The following is a 17,978-nucleotide window of genomic DNA, read 5'->3' on the forward strand; positions in this document are numbered from 1 at the left end:
AGCGGCTGGGACGCGCAGTCACGCAGGACTACCCCTCAGATCCCAGCTTATTGGCTTTTTAGTGTTTAATTCGAACCACTTTAATACGGAATGTTGTTTGGTAAGTATCGTTTTGTTAAAGTTGAGGTATTTGTTAAGTACAGTTACGATAAACAGCAGGTTAAGGTTTGCTTAGCTGTAGTAAACGCTTTATATTAAACCTTTTGCTCTGTTTTGAGACACTTTAAATCGAGATAAATATGTAAATTCGTTTTTATTAGTTATTGGGATCATTTTTAGACTAATTTAGCCTAAATATAAACATTACAATCATTTACGAGGTGTCCTACTCGATCTGTCCGTTCCACCTTAAATAGTGCAGCAGTTCCATTCTGGCGCTTCAGGCTTTCCACAGTGGAACTGCTGCACTATTTAAGGTGGAACGGAAAATTCAGATCTCTGTTTATCATTTTATCAATTTGTGCTTCCATATTTCTCCTCTAATCCTTAAAAATCGCCTCAACAATGACTAATCTTTCAGTTTTGCTTAGTTTAGCTATTTTTAAACACATTCCCATCCTAAAACTAGTGCTGTCCCCCTTCTCTGTCCTTCACCTCCTCTAATCTGGGCAGGTTCAGTTCCAGCCAGGCCACTTTGGTATGACAACTATTCAGAGATGAGCTTTCTTCAAAAAGTGATAAAGATCTCCTGCATTCCTCTGAATCTGCGGATAGACAACAGGTACAGTCTCAGCGGGACAGCAGGAACATGAGGAACACGAGGAACGGATCAGGTTCCTCTCCGATCCTCTGGTTCTGGTGCCAGGGGCTGGAATGTAGATAAACATCCCACAGTTGCAGAACATATCAGCTGTTCCTGGATCTGTTTAGAAGCTAATGTAGTGTCCAGGTGCTTCTGATTTACGCCAGGTTTGGAACTAAGGGTACTTTTATGTTGGAAACTCATTCGAGAGCAAATTCTGTACAGTAATTATGTACCTATAGGACTTTAGTCATGTGATGTGACTTAAAAATAAATATACTTAATCTACTTAATAATCTATTCATTAAATAACAGGACTTTTATATGTAAATAATATATTACCTTAATCTTGTTCACTATGAATAACAATGTAGATATAGTGTACATTAAAAATAATATTAAAAATTATATCAAATTAGCACAGTTACTCTCTTTAAGTTTGCTTATTTTGTTAGGAATTGATCACAAATTCAAGTCATATTGTAAGCCTGTGTCACTCAGTAGGCCTCTTTATAGGAATTAGACTTGGCTCCAGTGTAAAAGTAAACAATTTGTATTATTATTATTTTTGTATCTAATATCTGATTTGATTTATTTATTTATAAATATGAATGAGTGAAAACTGTCTGTATATTATATGTCCATTGTAAATTAAAGCAGTCAAAATTATAATAATGTGCAACAGTAGTCGTAATAATGTTATTACATCCATATAAGCAGAGAAAATAGTCATAAGTATTAAAAAATACAATATTAATAATTATTATTGTATTGTATGAGTTTGTAGTTCACATCATTCTGTAATTAGACCTATTAGGCAAAAGTCACATGTAGATTTATCCTCAGCAGATCCTATAAGACTGTAGATCTGTCAATAAAGGTAGATGTTTCTAATAAAGTGGCCACTGAAGAAGCACAATAGTAAGTACACCACAGATCAGAAGGATTGGCTTTCGTCTTTTCTCATGTTCATGGTATGTAAGTCTCTCTCTCTCTCTCTCTCTCCCTGCAGTGTGTCCAGTTTACCACAGTGAAGAGGGCAGCAGGATCTGTGGCTGAGGGTCCGAGGGTCCTGTTCCAGCTGCTGGGATGTTTGGTCAGAGCAGTGTTGGCGTTAGCGGCAGTGGGGTGAATGAACACTCGGGCGCGGCTCTGAGCTCGGCCATGTGGGCGATGGGCCGCAGCTCCACCGCTAACCCCCTGCCAGGTGGAGTCAGCCCCCCCGGAGCCCACCCAGACTACATCCTGCAGCTGGTCAGCGATGTCCGCAACTTCGCCGACCTGTTACTGACCCTCAAGGAGGCCTTCCAGTCTACAGGTGAGAACTAACCTCACCTCATTAACCCTGACAGGAACCCACGGCCTGTACACCCCGAACCCCGCCTCTCCCGGCCTGGTCAGTGATCTGAGTCGTAGCTCATTTGTAGGAGGGGGGAACCTGTGAAGGAGCAGATTACTAAGTTTCAGTCTGTCTCACATCAGCGTGTGTCCGGAGAAAAGGAGGGGTGTTATTACCTGGAGAGTCTTTCCGACTGTTTTTGTCATTCTGTGACATCAGAGTACACAGAAAGGTCAGGAGTGCAGACGGGAACCGGTTCAAGAGGAAGAGAAATCTGATGTAAATGTAATTTGTGATGTTATTAACTGTGTAATTACCAGTATAATGATGTAATTACATTCACACAGTCCTGCAAAATAGCCGTTATAATGACAGATGGGGAAATCGATGCTATGTATCTCACAAACTGAGCCAAAATATGCGATTGGCCTATACGCCCCTAATTTAGTCGATCGACAGAGCCGATCAGATCCTATTTGTGAGTAAATGGTTACAGCAGCTCTGCTCGAGGCTCCTCTGTCACCGAGCACTGCAGTTCCTTCTTTAACTACTAGATGGAACTACGGAGCTCGCTCACGGCTGCAGCAGCCCAGTAGAGCTGGTGTTGTACTACATGTCAGTTGGGTTTCCTCTCTGAGCTCCGCAGTGTGGTTCTGCACGGTTCTCTCAGCAGGACCCCAGTAGAGCTGGAAAGTTTTAAACGTGGTCGATTCCTGAATGTACTTTTCGTCTTGAGAGACGGTGCCGAACATTACAGAGGCCCTGCACGATGATGCAGCACCATGCTTACCAGGAAAGGTGAATGTGGCCTCCTGAACACTGTGTGTATTGCTGAGAGCTGCATGTCGTTGTTATTGAGGTGTGAAGATGTCCCTGTAGGACTGACTGCAGCACCACCTGTCTGTCTGTTCACCTGTTAATTTTCCACATCAAACGTCCGTCCTAATTAATTCTAACAGTAATTCACTCGTTTATTTGACCTCCTAGAACTTCAGACAGGTGGAGGAGACGGGAGCTGAGCGTTTCCTTGTTATGAAGGAGTATTTCAGCATTTTTAACAGCAGTCTGTATCTGCAGTGTACGGGCGATGACCACACACAGTAATCTCAACACCTTCCCTTGAGTTTCAGCACCAACATAAAACACAGTGACCGCAGGAGTCAGTGGGCAGAGGCTTTAAAAGGGTACAGGTAAAAAGACCTGGGGTGTTTTCACCCTAGTGCTTTTTGGTCAGGTGTGAAAGCTGCTTTGGAGCCGGGAGCCGTCCAGAGCACTGATATCTGGGCCTCCTGAATTGGGTGCTCTGGGGTTCACCTCAAGAGGGCTCTGGTTCAATCTGCTGTACGTGTGGAAGCTGGAGTGCTGCGTGAGATTGCATGATTGGTTCTTTTTGTCACATGACTGCTTCGACCTATCACCTGCACGGCTGAACACCATCTCCTGTAAGAATGGCTGGTTGTCTGCAGGAGTTCCTGCAGGGTGAAGTGCCATGACTCCTGGAAGTCATGAAAAACGCACGCAGAAAGGCCATGTCTCCACGGTTCGACCCACGGTTCAAATGGAATTCCTCTGTGTGAAAGCAGAGCAGTGGTATTGAGCCCCTCCCCCAAACGAGCCCAGAATCGGTTCTGGGTGTGGACTTGTGTATTCGGGACAAGTGTGAAAACGCCCTTAAACCCCTCTGCAGCGTCACCACCCGGTTTATCAGCCTGTCCCACTGAGTCTGACCTCACTGATGGTCAGTTTGTGTATTTCCCTGTTGTGCACTGTTGCTGGACACGTCTGAATATTTACTTTCCCAGCTAATAATAGCCCCGTCCCCATCAGAGATGCTGGGATTTATTTTCTGTATTTTCTGGTCTGTTTTGGTGGGAATAGCCGGGTTTAGCACCATAAATGGTCAGCAGAGCAGAAGGAGAAATTTAGCTCATCCTCTAATTCTCACAGATACAGTGCCTCTGTATGAGGGCAGGATGTGCACAGGATTACCTTCACACTCTTTTCAGCTCTCTACATTCTTCTGTACATGAACCCCTCCTTAACTAAGCATTAATAACCAGTGCTGGAATACAGCCGTGCACACAGCCTGCAACAAGAGGGTTAATGAGTAGTGAGCGGAGTAGGGTGTCAGCACCTGCATAATCATCCTTTCTACATCATTGTGTGTAACCTACCAGTGATCCCACCTCTATCTCTGTACAGTGGAGGTGAATGGAAGAAGGCGTGAGTCGCCATGACTACAACACAGATATAGCCCATAATTTATCTCCTATCCAAACCCACCAGTGCAGCTACACGAGTCTTCTGAGTTTTATATGGATGATCATGATGATGATGAAGATGAAGATGATGATGAAGGTAAAATAGTGAATAGAGAATCTGATCTAATGCAGTTCTCTTTAGGGACTACTTTCTGTAGCTGCACTACACCCTGCAGCATGTATCCCTCCACCATTTTAATGATCTGATTTTAAAAGCAGGTTCTAGAGCCGAACTCTTCTCAGAACTCTGGTAGAACAGTGTCTCAGGCATCAGGCAGCGTCTTCATCACCATTAGGTGAAGAACTTTCTGTGAGGAGCTTTTATTAGAGCTTCAGATGTCTGCTTCCCTTCACCTCCACTGTAGAACCACAGCTCTGACTGGGGGAGCTTATCTAGAACCTCCACTGTAGAACAGCTCTGACTGGGGGAGCTTATCTAGAACCTCCACTGTAGAACTCCAGCTCTGACTGAGGGAGGTTATCTAGAACCTCCGCTGTAGAACAGCTCTGACTGGCTCGGTGTGTGTAGGGCAGTGTTTCAGGGGGTTTAGGTGTGGGTAGTAAGTCTGTTGACTGGACTGGGCCGATCACACTGATGTCAGTGACAGAAATCTCTGAAAGCTCCTCGGCTCCACGCATGCCCCACATTCCTCCTGAACAAACGCTCGCTTGTTGCCGAAGCTCCTTCAGACGACTCGGACTGGGTGTTAGAACATTGTCTGCTTCTTCACAGCCTGCTTTTCACTCTCAGCCAGGAGCACGGTGTAGAGGGTCCGCCCTTAAAGGGGATCTTCAGGGGTTCTAGTAAAGGCAAGGTTCTGTTTAAAACTTTGACAATTAAAAAAATCACTAGAATGTTTAGACGGTTCTTTTCACGGTTCTTCTCTGTGCTGGATCACTTTTCACCGTTCACACCAGCAGGACATTTGCACACAGGTATATGTGGTTCCGTCGCTGTTCTAATCAGTAACAGCACTGCTGGGTCTGGGCTGTATGCAGGGTGGGATTATTTTTGTACTTCCTCTGGACGGATTGAACAACACTGCATGGATCATACAGGGGTGGACAAAATAATGGAAACACTTCAAACACACACTCAGTTACTTTTTTGCTCTGTTCTTCAAATCCTAAACAAATCTTTGTGTAAAACATTCTGATAGACTCCTCACAACCCCACAGTCCTAGTGTAACCATGGAAATGTCTGCAGTATCACCATGGAAACAATTGTAGTATAACCACGGAAATGGTGTTGCGTAACTGAAGCGTAACCATGGAAATGGGTGTGGTGTAATAGTCTGCACAGCAGCAAATGAGCTACAGTATCTGTACACTTACAAGGTAAAGGTGGAGTTAGAAGGTAGAAGGTAAAGGCCACAAGGTTTCTGATAAAATGGCCAGCGAGTGTTTGGTGTGGGGTAATACAGCTCGCAGGCCGTGTTTGTTTGGGCGTGTTGATAAAGGGAGGTTTGGGAATGTCCAGCTGTGACTGGTTCTGATGGTTCTGATCCGGACGGTGGGAAAGGGAGGCAGAACTGAACTGCATTCTTTTACGGTTAAAAATAAACGCTGTGTGCTGATGAGTGGGGACTGGATTCCCCCGGTAGCTCCAGCGCTGTGTTGTGAGCTGCGCTGGTCACCAGGGCTCTTCAGGGCTCTTCAGGGCTGGAGTAGAGATGTTCTACTCTAAACAGTCTGATACTCTTAGTGTTACCATGGAAACAGTTTTAGTGTAACCCTGGAAACAGTTTTAGTGTAACCATGGAAACATCTGTAGAGTAACCATGGAAACTGGTATAGTGTAACAATCAAAATGTGTATACCTGAACCATGAAAATGAGTATAGTGTAACCATGGAGATGAGCGTACCCCACCCATCCATTACATTGGGTTAGTGTGTGTGTGTGTGTGCACTGTTGGAGAACAGGGATGGGTTGTGTTGGGCTGTGATTGGCTGCTGAGTGTGAGGAGTGTGTGGAGCGTTCCTGTGGCTGCGGAGCGGCTCTCTCAGGGTGGATTTATGGTGAGGAGCAGACTGACCCCTCAGTTATTCCGGACAGCCGATCGTTAGTCTGTGGGATTGGCCGTAAACATCCGGCCAAAGAACCAGTGGAACCGCCGGGTCTCCGGTGCAGACTGAGATCTGGAGTTTCTCAGGTTCTTCAGGGCTCTGATCAGCTTCATTATGTTTCTGTTCTAAAGGTGAGCAGGTAGTTAAAGAGTTAACGAGCTGTTTAGTTCATTATCAGCTTCAGAGCTTCTTCCACTGTGGATGGGTTTGTGGTGCTGATGGTGGGGGTGTGGGGGTCCCGCAAGGTTTAGTTTGTTTAGAGCAGGGGTGAGGAGCTCCTCGTCCCTGCTCGTCCTGCACAGCTCTGTGTGTTTCCTGCTAAAGCACACCTGATTCATCTCACCTGAATCAAGCACACCTGATTCATCTCACCTGAATCAAGCACACCTGATTCATCTGATGATCATCACCAAGCTGTCCTCGGTTCCTTACCTCTGCTTTAGGGAGTCTTTGGCTTTGCTGAAGGTCCTCCTAAGATCAGCTTTGAAGTTCTCTAGAGTTCTCTCTGTTCATAGGTTTCATCCTAAACTGAGATCAGGAACACACAGGAGCACCCGACTTTGAGAACCTGGTCTTGAGGTCTTAAAGATCTTGGTGTTACACAGAGCCCTGGAGAGCGTTTCAGTATTGGTTGTGTCGTGCTCTGGTGTGGACAGACATTTTAACAAGCTCTGCTGGCGAAGAGAAACATGGACGTGTCCAGATACTTTCTAGAAATGATCTAGATATGTCCGGACGCTCTGCTTTCATCATCTGCTAATCCTGAGAATGAAAGTGGCAGAAGGTGTAGGTGTTATCTGAAGTGCTGCAATAGAGGAAGCTCTCGACGAAACAGTGAACCAATTAAACACTGCACTGGAACTGCTGGAAGACGAAGAGTGTTGTTACACCATTCTGGAGAAGTTTCTGTCCTCCAGCCTCAGAGCGCGTTCTGTGGACTGTTAGACCCGGGTTTCGGCTCAGGCGGGTTCAGACTCGTCTGCTCATCATCTGTTGTTACAACAAAGGAAATGCTGGGGGGGGGGGGGGGCAGGGTGTCTGGGAACGCTCTTAAAAGCAGTGATGAAATCACTTCTAACTGAGTGAGGAGCTCTCTTCTACACCTTCTACCTCTTAGTCAGAACTGCTCCTGAGTAATCAGGGAGATCAGGGCTGGATTTGGACTTGTTTGTTTAATTGTTCTTGTTTTTATTTCTTTGCTCTGTCTCAAAGGTATGAGATGCTAAATCTGGATTCATCTGCTGATTATTTTCTCCATTAAATGATTTGTTTAGTTTTTAAAAGTCTGATTAGATTTGAAATAAGAAACATCAATTTTCAGACCGTGATCTACTGAAAACCAGTAGACCTCCGCAGTGTAATGGAAGCAGTCAGGTACAGTCTGTTCTCCACCAGTCTGAAGAACCCAGTATCTTAGCAAAGAACCATTTAAACATCCAGATGTTATTTTGAGTTGTTATGGTTCTGTATAGAGTCTCGTCCTTCGCTGAAGAACCTTCAGAGAACTGTTCAGGTTTAGAACTGCTCTTAAACTGAAACTGAGAGCCAGACTTTCCTGGAGTTTCCTGTTTCTTGCTTTTTGTTTCTTTTTGGGTTTGAGGTTTTTCCACATGTGAGCAAAACTGCAGATCATCATCATCATCACCACACCGAACCCTCAGTATTGACAGATACTGATTCAGTGTAGTGTGAGAGACTGTGACGTGTGGAAATTAATTAAATTTAGGAAAACTGTCATAATCTAAAAAAACACCATCATCTGCATAGAATCTGGGTTTTTATCCAATCAGAACAGTGGGATCTGAAGACAACTGACACTGCCCTCTAGTGGTCAGGGTTTAAACACAACACTAAATGAACCACTGTCTGCCACCAATCTTTAAACTATCATTAATAATCAATACTGTGTTTCTGAGAATCTATACAGTATTACTAAACACAATATCACTGCTTCCATATATCAGTATTTTCCTGTGTGTGTATTGACTAATCTCTCGGTCGCTGTTCGTCCACCTGTGTGGTCGTCCTGGACAAGCCCAAGATAAACAGCTGAGTTACTGAATTCAGATCTGAAGGAGGAGCTGAAGCCCAGCGGCGTCTCTGATTCAGCTGATGGTCAGGATTTGGCCTCTCAGCTGTAATTAGTCGAAGAGGTGAAAGACAAGGAGGGGCGAGGAAGGGGGGCTGATGGGTGCGGGGGTTGTGATGATGAGCTTTTGTCCCTGGTCACACACTGGGGCACTTCAAAGTATGAGAGGAAGTGGCACTGTTATGTATATGTGTGTGAATGAGTGTGAGTGTGAGTGTGTGTGTGTGTAAGTGTGAGAGAGGGAGAGAGAGAGAGATTCCATTAGGCTCAGTTCTGTCCTGTACTAATCTCTGTTCAGTCCTCCAGGTGGGAAAGGTGATGAGCCCTGTGTTTCCTGGGCTGGAGGTGTGGGTGAGGCTGAGTGCTTCCTGTGAGGTGTTAATGAGAATGTGTTCATTAGAAGTAGCCTGTAGTGTGTGTGTGTGTGTGTGTGTGTGTGTGTGTGTGTGTGTGTGTGTGTGTGTTCGGGGCACTGCAGTTTCTTTGTATTTCTTTAGTTTTTATTCAGGTTTTAACCCTAAAGAAAGGCACCTGAACCCTAATTGGTCCAAATCAGTCAGGTGTGTGTGACATCACTTTAGGAGGCACAGGTACAGTGAGCAGTGTAACCAGGCTGTAAAACTCCTGGACAGGTCACACTGCAGCTGCAGAGGGGGTGCAGTATCACTCTGCCGGGATGCTGGTGTGAAAGCTGTGCAGTTGTGAGAGTGAGTGAGTGTGATCGCCCTTACAGACCCCGAGAGGTGGAGCTCCCAGGTAAAGTGCATGACCACACTGATGATGATGATGGTGATGATGATGATGATGGTGGTGGGGGTGGGGGTGGGGGTGGTGATATGTGTGTAGATGTGAGCAGGTGTGTTTACGGTGTGTGTGTTTCTGTGTGTTTCACTGTAGAGCCGGTGGAGTGTTTGGAGGGGGTGGTGGAGGACAGGCTGGGGGAGCTGCTGCGGGTGCTGAAGGCCGTGATCGGAAAACACCAAACCCTGAACTCAGTGGAGATCCTCAGCGCTGCAGGAACCGTCATCGCCAAGGTCAAAGGTCAGCATCAACCTCAGCTGTGCTAAACCCTCCAGTCTCGCTGTGCGTCTCTGTAGCAGCAGCCGTCTGATTCCCACCGAGCCGCTCCTGTACCTGCCCTCAACCCCGTGCCCAGAGCGCTGCTCTGCTTCTCCACTCTAAATAAACACACGCTGGGAATTCGGAGTGAGCTTCCTCTGGAGTGTGATTCTGGGTGTAGCGGGAATTGTGGGTAAGTGTTCGTTTAGAGAGGGAGGGAGTATTTCTAGTGCTGGTGAGAACACCAGTCTGAGGGAAACGTGTGTCACGGCCAAGTGTTTCCCTTTTCAGCTTTGGAAAAGGAACTTAAATGGAGGAAGTGTTTAATAACTGATCACTGAGAGACACTGGCTGTAAGATCGGGACAGATGTGCTAATGCTGCTGTATAGTGTCCCACAGCCCCCAGAAGAATATGTCTGTACTGTAGACCTGAGAAAGACAGCAGCCTGTGAGTGAAGTCTGGCGTCCCCCTGCAGCTCTCCGTGATCTCCGATGGTTTGACCTGTTCCACAGGTTCCCTTTCATCCTGCATTAATATTCAGAACAGCACTAAGAGGATCCAGGTGTTTCATTTGACACCAAAATGTCATTTTCACACTTACACTATATGGACAAAAGTATTGGGACACTGCTCGTTCACTGTTTCTGCTTCCTGCTTCTGTTGGAGTAACTGTCTCTGCTGTCCAGAGAAGAAGACTTTCTACTAGATTCTGGAGAAGGAGCATTGCTGTGAGGATTTGATTGCATTCTGCAGCAAGAGCGTTAGTAAGGTCAGGATGTTGGAAGTCCACAACTTATCCCAGACATTTTGGATAAAGCACCATCATTCCAGAGAACACCGTTCCACCTCTCCACAGCGTAATGCTGGGAGCCTTTATACCCCTCAACTGTGTTAGCATTCAGCCACTTTAAGTTGTACCCATTGCCTTAAATAGAAGGGGTGTCCACAAACATTTGGACACATAGTGTGGATTTACAGTATGTTACAGATATACAGTAAAATTGAAAGTAAAATGATCAAAAAGAAAGAATAAAGGATAAACAGTATTAAGATGTGTCGTCAGTGTTAGCGTAACTATGGAAACAGGTGTAGTGGTGTGTCTGGAGTGGAGTAGGGAGTAAGTGTGGGAGTGGTTATTCCATGTTAATAGACCAGTGTGAGCTCTGAGTGAAGGGTCAGGAGGTTCTAACTGTAATAAGTGTAATTCTCTGAGGGCGGTGCTCTCCACCACCAGGGGGCGAGTTAGATGTTTACAGTCCCTTTAGATCTTCAGTGACTGACTGTGTTTTCCCCTGCGTCCTGACATGGACACAGTCAGAGGGATGTCGGGGTGTCTTCAGTAATGGGCTTTCAGTGTTTCAGGGTTTTAATTGATGGTTTTAATGGTTTAAAGACTGGAGGTGATTTTCAGTCTGAGAAACCCCCTCAGACCCCCGTCAGAGTCAGGGTTCCAGATTCTGTTTGTTTTATTGTGCTGTATAATCAGTTCCCCAACCAGCTAATCCCCATCTGCAGGTGGGAGCCCCCGGCCTCTCTGGCTGGTGGGAACCGTGAGCAGGGGGACTGCAGAAAGCCTGCTCCTGATGTTGCTCTGTCTGAGATGTGGGTTTGGTTGGATGTGTTCTCCAGTCCGATGTGCTTCTGGTTTCAGTTGTGGAAGGTTTCCGAGGTTGTGTTTATTAGCCAGCCGCTCGCTGCTCTGTTCAGGTGCGTCTCACACACACACACACACACACACACACACACACACACACACACTTTGGTTTCCTTGAGCAGGAAAGCGCGGTCCTGAGGTACGTCATGCGTGTTTTCCCTGGATGCCGTGGAGGATCGGTTTGTCCAGATTTCCTCTGGAATTCCCTCTCTCAGTATCTCCTGCTCTTACTGGAGAGCTTCTGAAGAGCAGTTCCTTCTGTTGCGTGATCGTCCTCCTCCGAGTCCTTCTGTCTGTTTTTCTGAGGGACAGAAAAGTGCCAGATATCTCAACACCCCCACCCTTAACCCCACCTGTAGCCCCATCCTTAGCCCCACCCTGCTCTTCAGGAGAAGATAGAGGTGGCTTTCAGTGCAGAGTTTGTGTTCCCTCAGATCTTTACCTCACTTCATTACCAACGGTGTAGCGTAACCGTGGAAACTGGTGTAGCATAACTATGGAAACTGTGGAAATGGGTCTAGTCTAACCATGGGAGTGGAATGAGTGTGAGCGTGGAAAAGGTCTGTCATGACTGCTGAAACGGTTGAAGCAGAACCATGGAAATGGGTGTCATGTAACTATAGAAGCGGGACTGACGTAACCATGGAAATGGGACACGGCGACCGACCTACATGTCAGTGGTGTAGCTGGATTTTCATAGATCAGATGGAGTCACTAAATCTGGACTTTGTGACCTGTTCTGGGGTCAGACTCGCACTCAGGTCTGTAATTTACCAAACTAAGGTTCTGAGAAGAAATACGGTCCTCCTGGAAGCCTGATGTTCTGCAGTTGGTTCTGAGAGAACATTGTTCCTGTGCCTGGCTGTGGCTGTTCCCTTATTTGGGTTGCGTTTTGGGGGGGGCAGAAGTGGGAGCATTGTTGTGGAGTTGCAGGATGTCCTGAGGAAGAACCTCAGCGTTACGCTGCAGGAGCCGCAGAGCCGAGCGCATTCTCTCACACGCCGAGGAACCCGGGCGAGGAGGAACTGGGTTCTACCAACAGTTTTGTTTGGAAGAAGTGAAAATGTGGGCAGTGCCAACGTCGGCACCTCAGCGGAGGGACGAGCCGTCAGACGGAACTAGAGCCTGGCTGAACTGAAGTAGGGTTTTTTTGGCGCTGGTCAGGAAAAAGTGGAAGTGGAAGTCCTGCGAGTCCTCAGCGTCTTTCAAGGTTAAGACCCAGATTTGGACGCGGTGCTGTCGAGTCTCCAGCGCAGAGACGGGCCGATTCGGGAGCAGAACTGAGGTCTGTACGTTCGAGGTGAAAGTTTTGTGTTGAGGGGGTCTGAATGTGTGTGTTTCCTGTGGCGGGGGTGAAGGCTCTCAGACAGGAAGTCTCGATGGTTCTCGGAGTCTTCGCTGGCTTGTTTCCTGTCTTTCAGCTTCAGTTTTCATTAAAACTGTAGTGATTAGAATGGATTAAAATGGAGATCATGGTTCCTTCCTGCTCCTCCGGGCGGGGGCAGCGGCAGTGTTATGGGTAAGCTCACTTCTGCCTGTTCAGACAGTGGAGTCAAAACTGAACGTTTAGCCTTCAGAGAAGAACCGAGAGGCAGAATCAGGCCAGCAGCAGCACTGCCTCGCTTCCCCTAAAGCCTCACACAGAAACAGCAGTTCAGAAAACCAAGCAGAGCGGAGCGCTGCCTGTGTTCAGGGTGGGTGTTGGGTTCTGCTGTGTTCAGGGTGGGTGTTGGGTTCTGCTGTGTTTAGGGTTGGTGGGTTCTGCTGTGTTTAGGGTGGGTGTTGGGTTCTGCTGTGTTCAGGGTGGGTGTTGGGTTCTGCTGTGTTCAGGGTGGGTGTTGGGTTCTGCTGTGTTCAGGGTGGGTGTTGGGTTCTGCTGTGTTTAGGGTGGGTGTTGGGTTCTGCTGTGTTTAGGGTTGGTGGGTTCTGCTGTGTTTAGGGTTGGTGGGTTCTGCTGTGTTCAGGGTGGGTGTTGGGTTCTGCTGTGTTTAGGGTGGGTGTTGGGTTCTGCTGTGTTCAGGGTGGGTGTTGGGTTCTGCTGTGTTCAGGGTGGGTGTTGGGTTCTGCTGTGTTTAGGGTGGGTGTTGGGTTCTGCTGTGTTTAGGGTTGGTGGGTTCTGCTGTGTTTAGGGTTGGTGGGTTCTGCTGTGTTCAGGGTGGGTGTTGGGTTCTGCTGTGTTTAGGGTGGGTGTTGGGTTCTGCTGTGTTTAGGGTGGGTGTTGGGTTCTGCTGTGTTTAGGGTTGGTGGGTTCTGCTGTGTTTAGGGTTGGTGGGTTCTGCTGTGTTCAGGGTGGGTGTTGGGTTCTGCTGTGTTTAGGGTTGGTGTTGGGTTCTGCTGTGTTTAGGGTGGGTGTTGGGTTCTGCTGTGTTTAGGGTGGGTGTTGGGTTCTGCTGTGTTTAGGGTTGGTGGGTTCTGCTGTGTTTAGGGTTGGTGGGTTCTGCTGTGTTTAGGGTGGGTGTTGGGTTCTGCTGTGTTTAGGGTTGGTGTTGGGTTCTGCTGTGTTTGGGGTTGGTGGGTTCTGCTGTGTTTAGGGTTGGTGTTGGGTTCTGCTGTGTTTAGGGTTGGTGGGTTCTGCTGTGTTTAGGGTTGGTGGGTTCTGCTGTGTTTAGGGTTGGTGTTGGGTTCTGCTGTGTTTAGGGTGGGTGTTGGGTTCTGCTGTGTTTAGGGTGGGTGTTGGGTTCTGCTGTGTTTAGGGTTGGTGGGTTCTGCTGTGTTTAGGGTTGGTGGGTTCTGCTGTGTTCGGGGTTGGTGTTGGGTTCAGCTGTGTTTGGGGTGGGTGTTGGGTTCTGCTGTGTTTGGGGTGGGTGTTGGGTTCTGCTGTGTTTAGGGTTGGTGTTGGGTTCAGCTGTGTTTGGGGTGGGTGGGTTCTGCTGTGTTTAGGGTTGGTGTTGGGTTCTGCTGTGTTTAGGGTTGGTGGGTTCTGCTGTGTTTAGGGTTGGTGGGTTCTGCTGTGTTTAGGGTTGGTGGGTTCTGCTGTGTTTAGGGTTGGTGTTGGGTTCTGCTGTGTTTAGGGTTGGTGGGTTCTGCTGTGTTTAGGGTTGGTGGGTTCTGCTGTGTTTAGGGTTGGTGGGTTCTGCTGTGTTTAGGGTTGGTGTTGGGTTCTGCTGTGTTTAGGGTTGGTGTTGGGTTCTGCTGTGTTTAGGGTTGGTGTTGGGTTCTGCTGTGTTTAGGGTTGGTGTTGGGTTCTGCTGTGTTTAGGGTTGGTGTTGGGTTCTGCTGTGTTTAGGGTTGGTGGGTTCTGCTGTGTTTAGGGTTGGTGGGTTCTGCTGTGTTTAGGGTTGGTGTTGGGTTCTGCTGTGTTTAGGGTTGGTGGGTTCTGCTGTGTTTAGGGTGGGTGTTGGGTTCTGCTGTGTTTAGGGTTGGTGTTGGGTTCTGCTGTGTTTAGGGTTGGTGGGTTCTGCTGTGTTTAGGGTTGGTGTTGGGTTCTGCTGTGTTTAGGGTTGGTGTTGGGTTCTGCTGTGTTTAGGGTTGGTGGGTTCTGCTGTGTTTAGGGTTGGTGTTGGGTTCTGCTGTGTTTAGGGTTGGTGTTGGGTTCTGCTGTGTTTAGGGTTGGTGGGTTCTGCTGTGTTTAGGGTTGGTGTTGGGTTCTGCTGTGTTTAGGGTTGGTGGGTTCTGCTGTGTTTAGGGTGGGTGTTGGGTTCTGCTGTGTTTAGGGTTGGTGTTGGGTTCTGCTGTGTTTAGGGTGGGTGTTGGGTTCTGCTGTGTTTAGGGTTGGTGTTGGGTTCTGCTGTGTTTAGGGTTGGTGTTGGGTTCTGCTGTGTTTAGGGTTGGTGTTGGGTTCTGCTGTGTTTAGGGTTGGTGGGTTCTGCTGTGTTTAGGGTTGGTGTTGGGTTCTGCTGTGTTTAGGGTGGGTGTTGGGTTCTGCTGTGTTTAGGGTGGGTGTTGGGTTCTGCTGTGTTTAGGGTTGGTGGGTTCTGCTGTGTTTAGGGTTGGTGGGTTCTGCTGTGTTTAGGGTTGGTGGGTTCTGCTGTGTTTAGGGTTGGTGGGTTCTGCTGTGTTTAGGGTTGGTGTTGGGTTCTGCTGTGTTTAGGGTTGGTGTTGGGTTCTGCTGTGTTTAGGGTTGGTGGGTTCTGCTGTGTTTAGGGTTGGTGTTGGGTTCTGCTGTGTTTAGGGTTGGTGTTGGGTTCTGCTGTGTTTAGGGTTGGTGTTGGGTTCTGCTGTGTTTAGGGTGGGTGTTGGGTTCTGCTGTGTTTAGGGTGGGTGTTGGGTTCTGCTGTGTTTAGGGTTGGTGGGTTCTGCTGTGTTTAGGGTTGGTGGGTTCTGCTGTGTTTAGGGTTGGTGTTGGGTTCTGCTGTGTTTAGGGTTGGTGGGTTCAGCTGTGTTTAGGGTTGGTGGGTTCTGCTGTGTTTAGGGTGGGTGTTGGGTTCTGCTGTGTTTAGGGTTGGTGTTGGGTTCTGCTGTGTTTAGGGTTGGTGGGTTCTGCTGTGTTTAGGGTGGGTGTTGGGTTCTGCTGTGTTTAGGTTTGGTGGGTTCTGCTGTGTTTAGGGTTGGTGTTGGGTTCTGCTGTGTTTAGGGTTGGTGGGTTCTGCTGTGTTTAGGGTTGGTGGGTTCTGCTGTGTTCAGGGTGGGTGTTGGGTTCTGCTGTGTTCAGGGTGGGTGTTGGGTTCTGCTGTGTTTAGGGTTGTTGGGTTCTGCTGTGTTTAGGGTTGGTGGGTTCTGCTGTGTTTAGAGTTGGTGGGTTCTGCTGTGTTTAGGGTTGGTGGGTTCTGCTGTGTTTAGGGTGGGTGGGTTCTGCTGTGTTTAGGGTTGGTGGGTTCTGCTGTGTTTAGAGTTGGTGGGTTCTGCTGTGTTTAGGGTTGGTGGGTTCTGCTGTGTTTAGGGTTCCTGTAGGGTCTTTAAGGGTTCTTTAGTAAAAGGACTCCAGCGCTAATCGGTGTACATAAACCTCCATTACCTGTTAGCTGTGTTAGCCTCCAGTGTCGCGCTGATCCGGGTTTGGGGGCGGGTTTTAGACCTCAGGTCTGTTTCAGCTCCGTAACTCTGCAGCGGCACTCACTGTGTTCTCTTCTCTGATTGGCTGTACTGAGTGCTTGCTGATTGGCTGTACTGGTTAAGGTTCTAATGGCTGGGTTCTGTTCGGACTCTCTGCAGGTGTGAACTTCAAGGAAGTGAACCAGGAGAACCGGAGCGCTGTGTTCCGCGAGATACACACATCCATCGACACCTTGGCGTTCACGTTTGGCAATGTGTGAGTACAGCACTGGCTGGGTTTGTGAGTTTATGTAAATGCATGCTAATTAACAAGCATAATTACTTTTAATTACATTAAAATAATATGTTTTTTGTTATCAGATTGAATTCTGATCACATCAAAGCTGAAAACAGGCGCATCGTTCCTCCTCCTACCGCTTCCTGATTCGGAACCTCTGCTGCGATGATTATTCAGCTGATTATTTAAATAGTTCATTATTATAATTAATGATCATAATCGTATTAATATTCAGTGATCAGGGCTGTCCAGTATTACCATATTTATTATTATTGTGATAATTGATCACATCACACATGACACAGTGCGGGTTCCTGAATAAGTCGTGGAGGTCGTCAGTACGTAAGGAACCTTAACGAGTGTTTTCATTACAGACAGCTTAATTAGTGCTGGTTAATTATATGTACTGCAGCACTGTGTGTGTGGAACCTCAGGGTTTCCCACTGCCTGTACTGTGTTCTTTGAGCTTTAGCAGAACCCTTTTTTTGGTGCTTTATAGAACCTTTCTAAAAGGTTCTGTTAAGAACAATATGTAAGAGGGTTTCCTTGTATATAAAGAACCAATTCTGTGTTCAGTTGTGATGGTTCTATACAGATCCATTAAACACCTCAGGATCCCTTTCTAAGGCTGGAGAACTAAAAGGGTTCTTTGATGCTATTGGAACAATAGTGGAACCCCTTTTGCTGATTTATAGAACCATTTCTAAAAGGTTCTACCAAGAATCACCTTCAAAGGGGTTTCCTTGTACATATAACCCCCTAACCAGGCAAAAACTCATTTAGGCAATCACATGGTTCTGTAGTTGTCACGGTTCTATGTACTTGAAGAAGAACCATTGTAGAACCCCCTTTTAGAGTATAGTAAAGAAAAATGGTTCTTGGACAGTGCTAAATAAGTGGAACCTTTTTGGTGCTATGTGGAACCCGTTCAGTAAAAAACATCAGGGGATTTTCCTTGTACACCCCAAAAAAACAGGGTTCCTCGAGGGTTCTTGAAGGTTCCACTAATGTCTAAATGATATCCAGTGTTCTCTGCAGGTAGACACTGTCTGGGCCAGCGAGGCAGGTTCTCATTCCAGTCAGGCTGTAGCTCAGCTGATCAGTTGTGTGAAGACCTGATTGGACTGAGTGAATGTTCTAGAGTGAACATTGCTGTGAGGTCTGATGGCTGTATTCAGTACCTGTGTTCCTCTCCTCTGCAGAGTGTCTGATTTCCTTATGGGAGATGTGGACAGTGGCTCCAGCGTGGGGCCGCCCCAGGCCAGACGCAGCCGGGTAAGCCCTCACTTCACCCTGCCTCTGAAACGTGTGATTACAGCCTGGCAGACGTTAAGAACCCTCAAGAGTTCACACACACACGCACACACACACATATTCTCACACACACACAGACACTCACACACACGCACACACTCTCTCTCTCTCACACACACACACACACACACACACTCTCACACACACACAAACACTCCCACCCACACACATTTACATTTACATTTACGGCATTTAGCTGAGGCTCTTCTCCAGAGCGACTTACAAGGTAACTCGTATTAC

At 47.3% G+C, this 17,978-nt stretch overlaps 1 protein-coding gene across 7 annotated transcripts in view; it reads left to right on the forward strand.

Moving 5' to 3' along the window:
* arhgap29b (Rho GTPase activating protein 29b) overlaps positions 1-17,978 on the forward strand; it is a 93,839-nt gene continuing 75,861 nt past the window's right edge. For 6 of the 7 annotated variants that reach the window (XR_011978313.1, XR_011978314.1, XM_072669401.1 and 3 more), the window contains exons 1-6: positions 1-100; positions 613-721; positions 1,755-2,060; positions 9,398-9,541; positions 16,307-16,403; positions 17,627-17,699. Coding sequence is in view for 5 of the 7 variants with exons in the window: in XM_072669401.1 (XP_072525502.1) it covers positions 1,832-2,060; positions 9,398-9,541; positions 16,307-16,403; positions 17,627-17,699 (543 nt within the window). In the remaining 2 variants the exon portion in view is untranslated. Of the gene's footprint in view, positions 101-612; positions 722-1,754; positions 2,061-9,397; positions 9,542-11,927; positions 12,501-16,306; positions 16,404-17,626; positions 17,700-17,978 lie in introns of those variants that run through there. The other variant, XM_072669405.1, reaches the window with a different exon arrangement.

Source organism: Salminus brasiliensis, chromosome 23 (assembly GCF_030463535.1).
Source record: "Salminus brasiliensis chromosome 23, fSalBra1.hap2, whole genome shotgun sequence".
NCBI classification, from domain to species: Eukaryota; Metazoa; Chordata; class Actinopteri; order Characiformes; family Bryconidae; genus Salminus; species Salminus brasiliensis.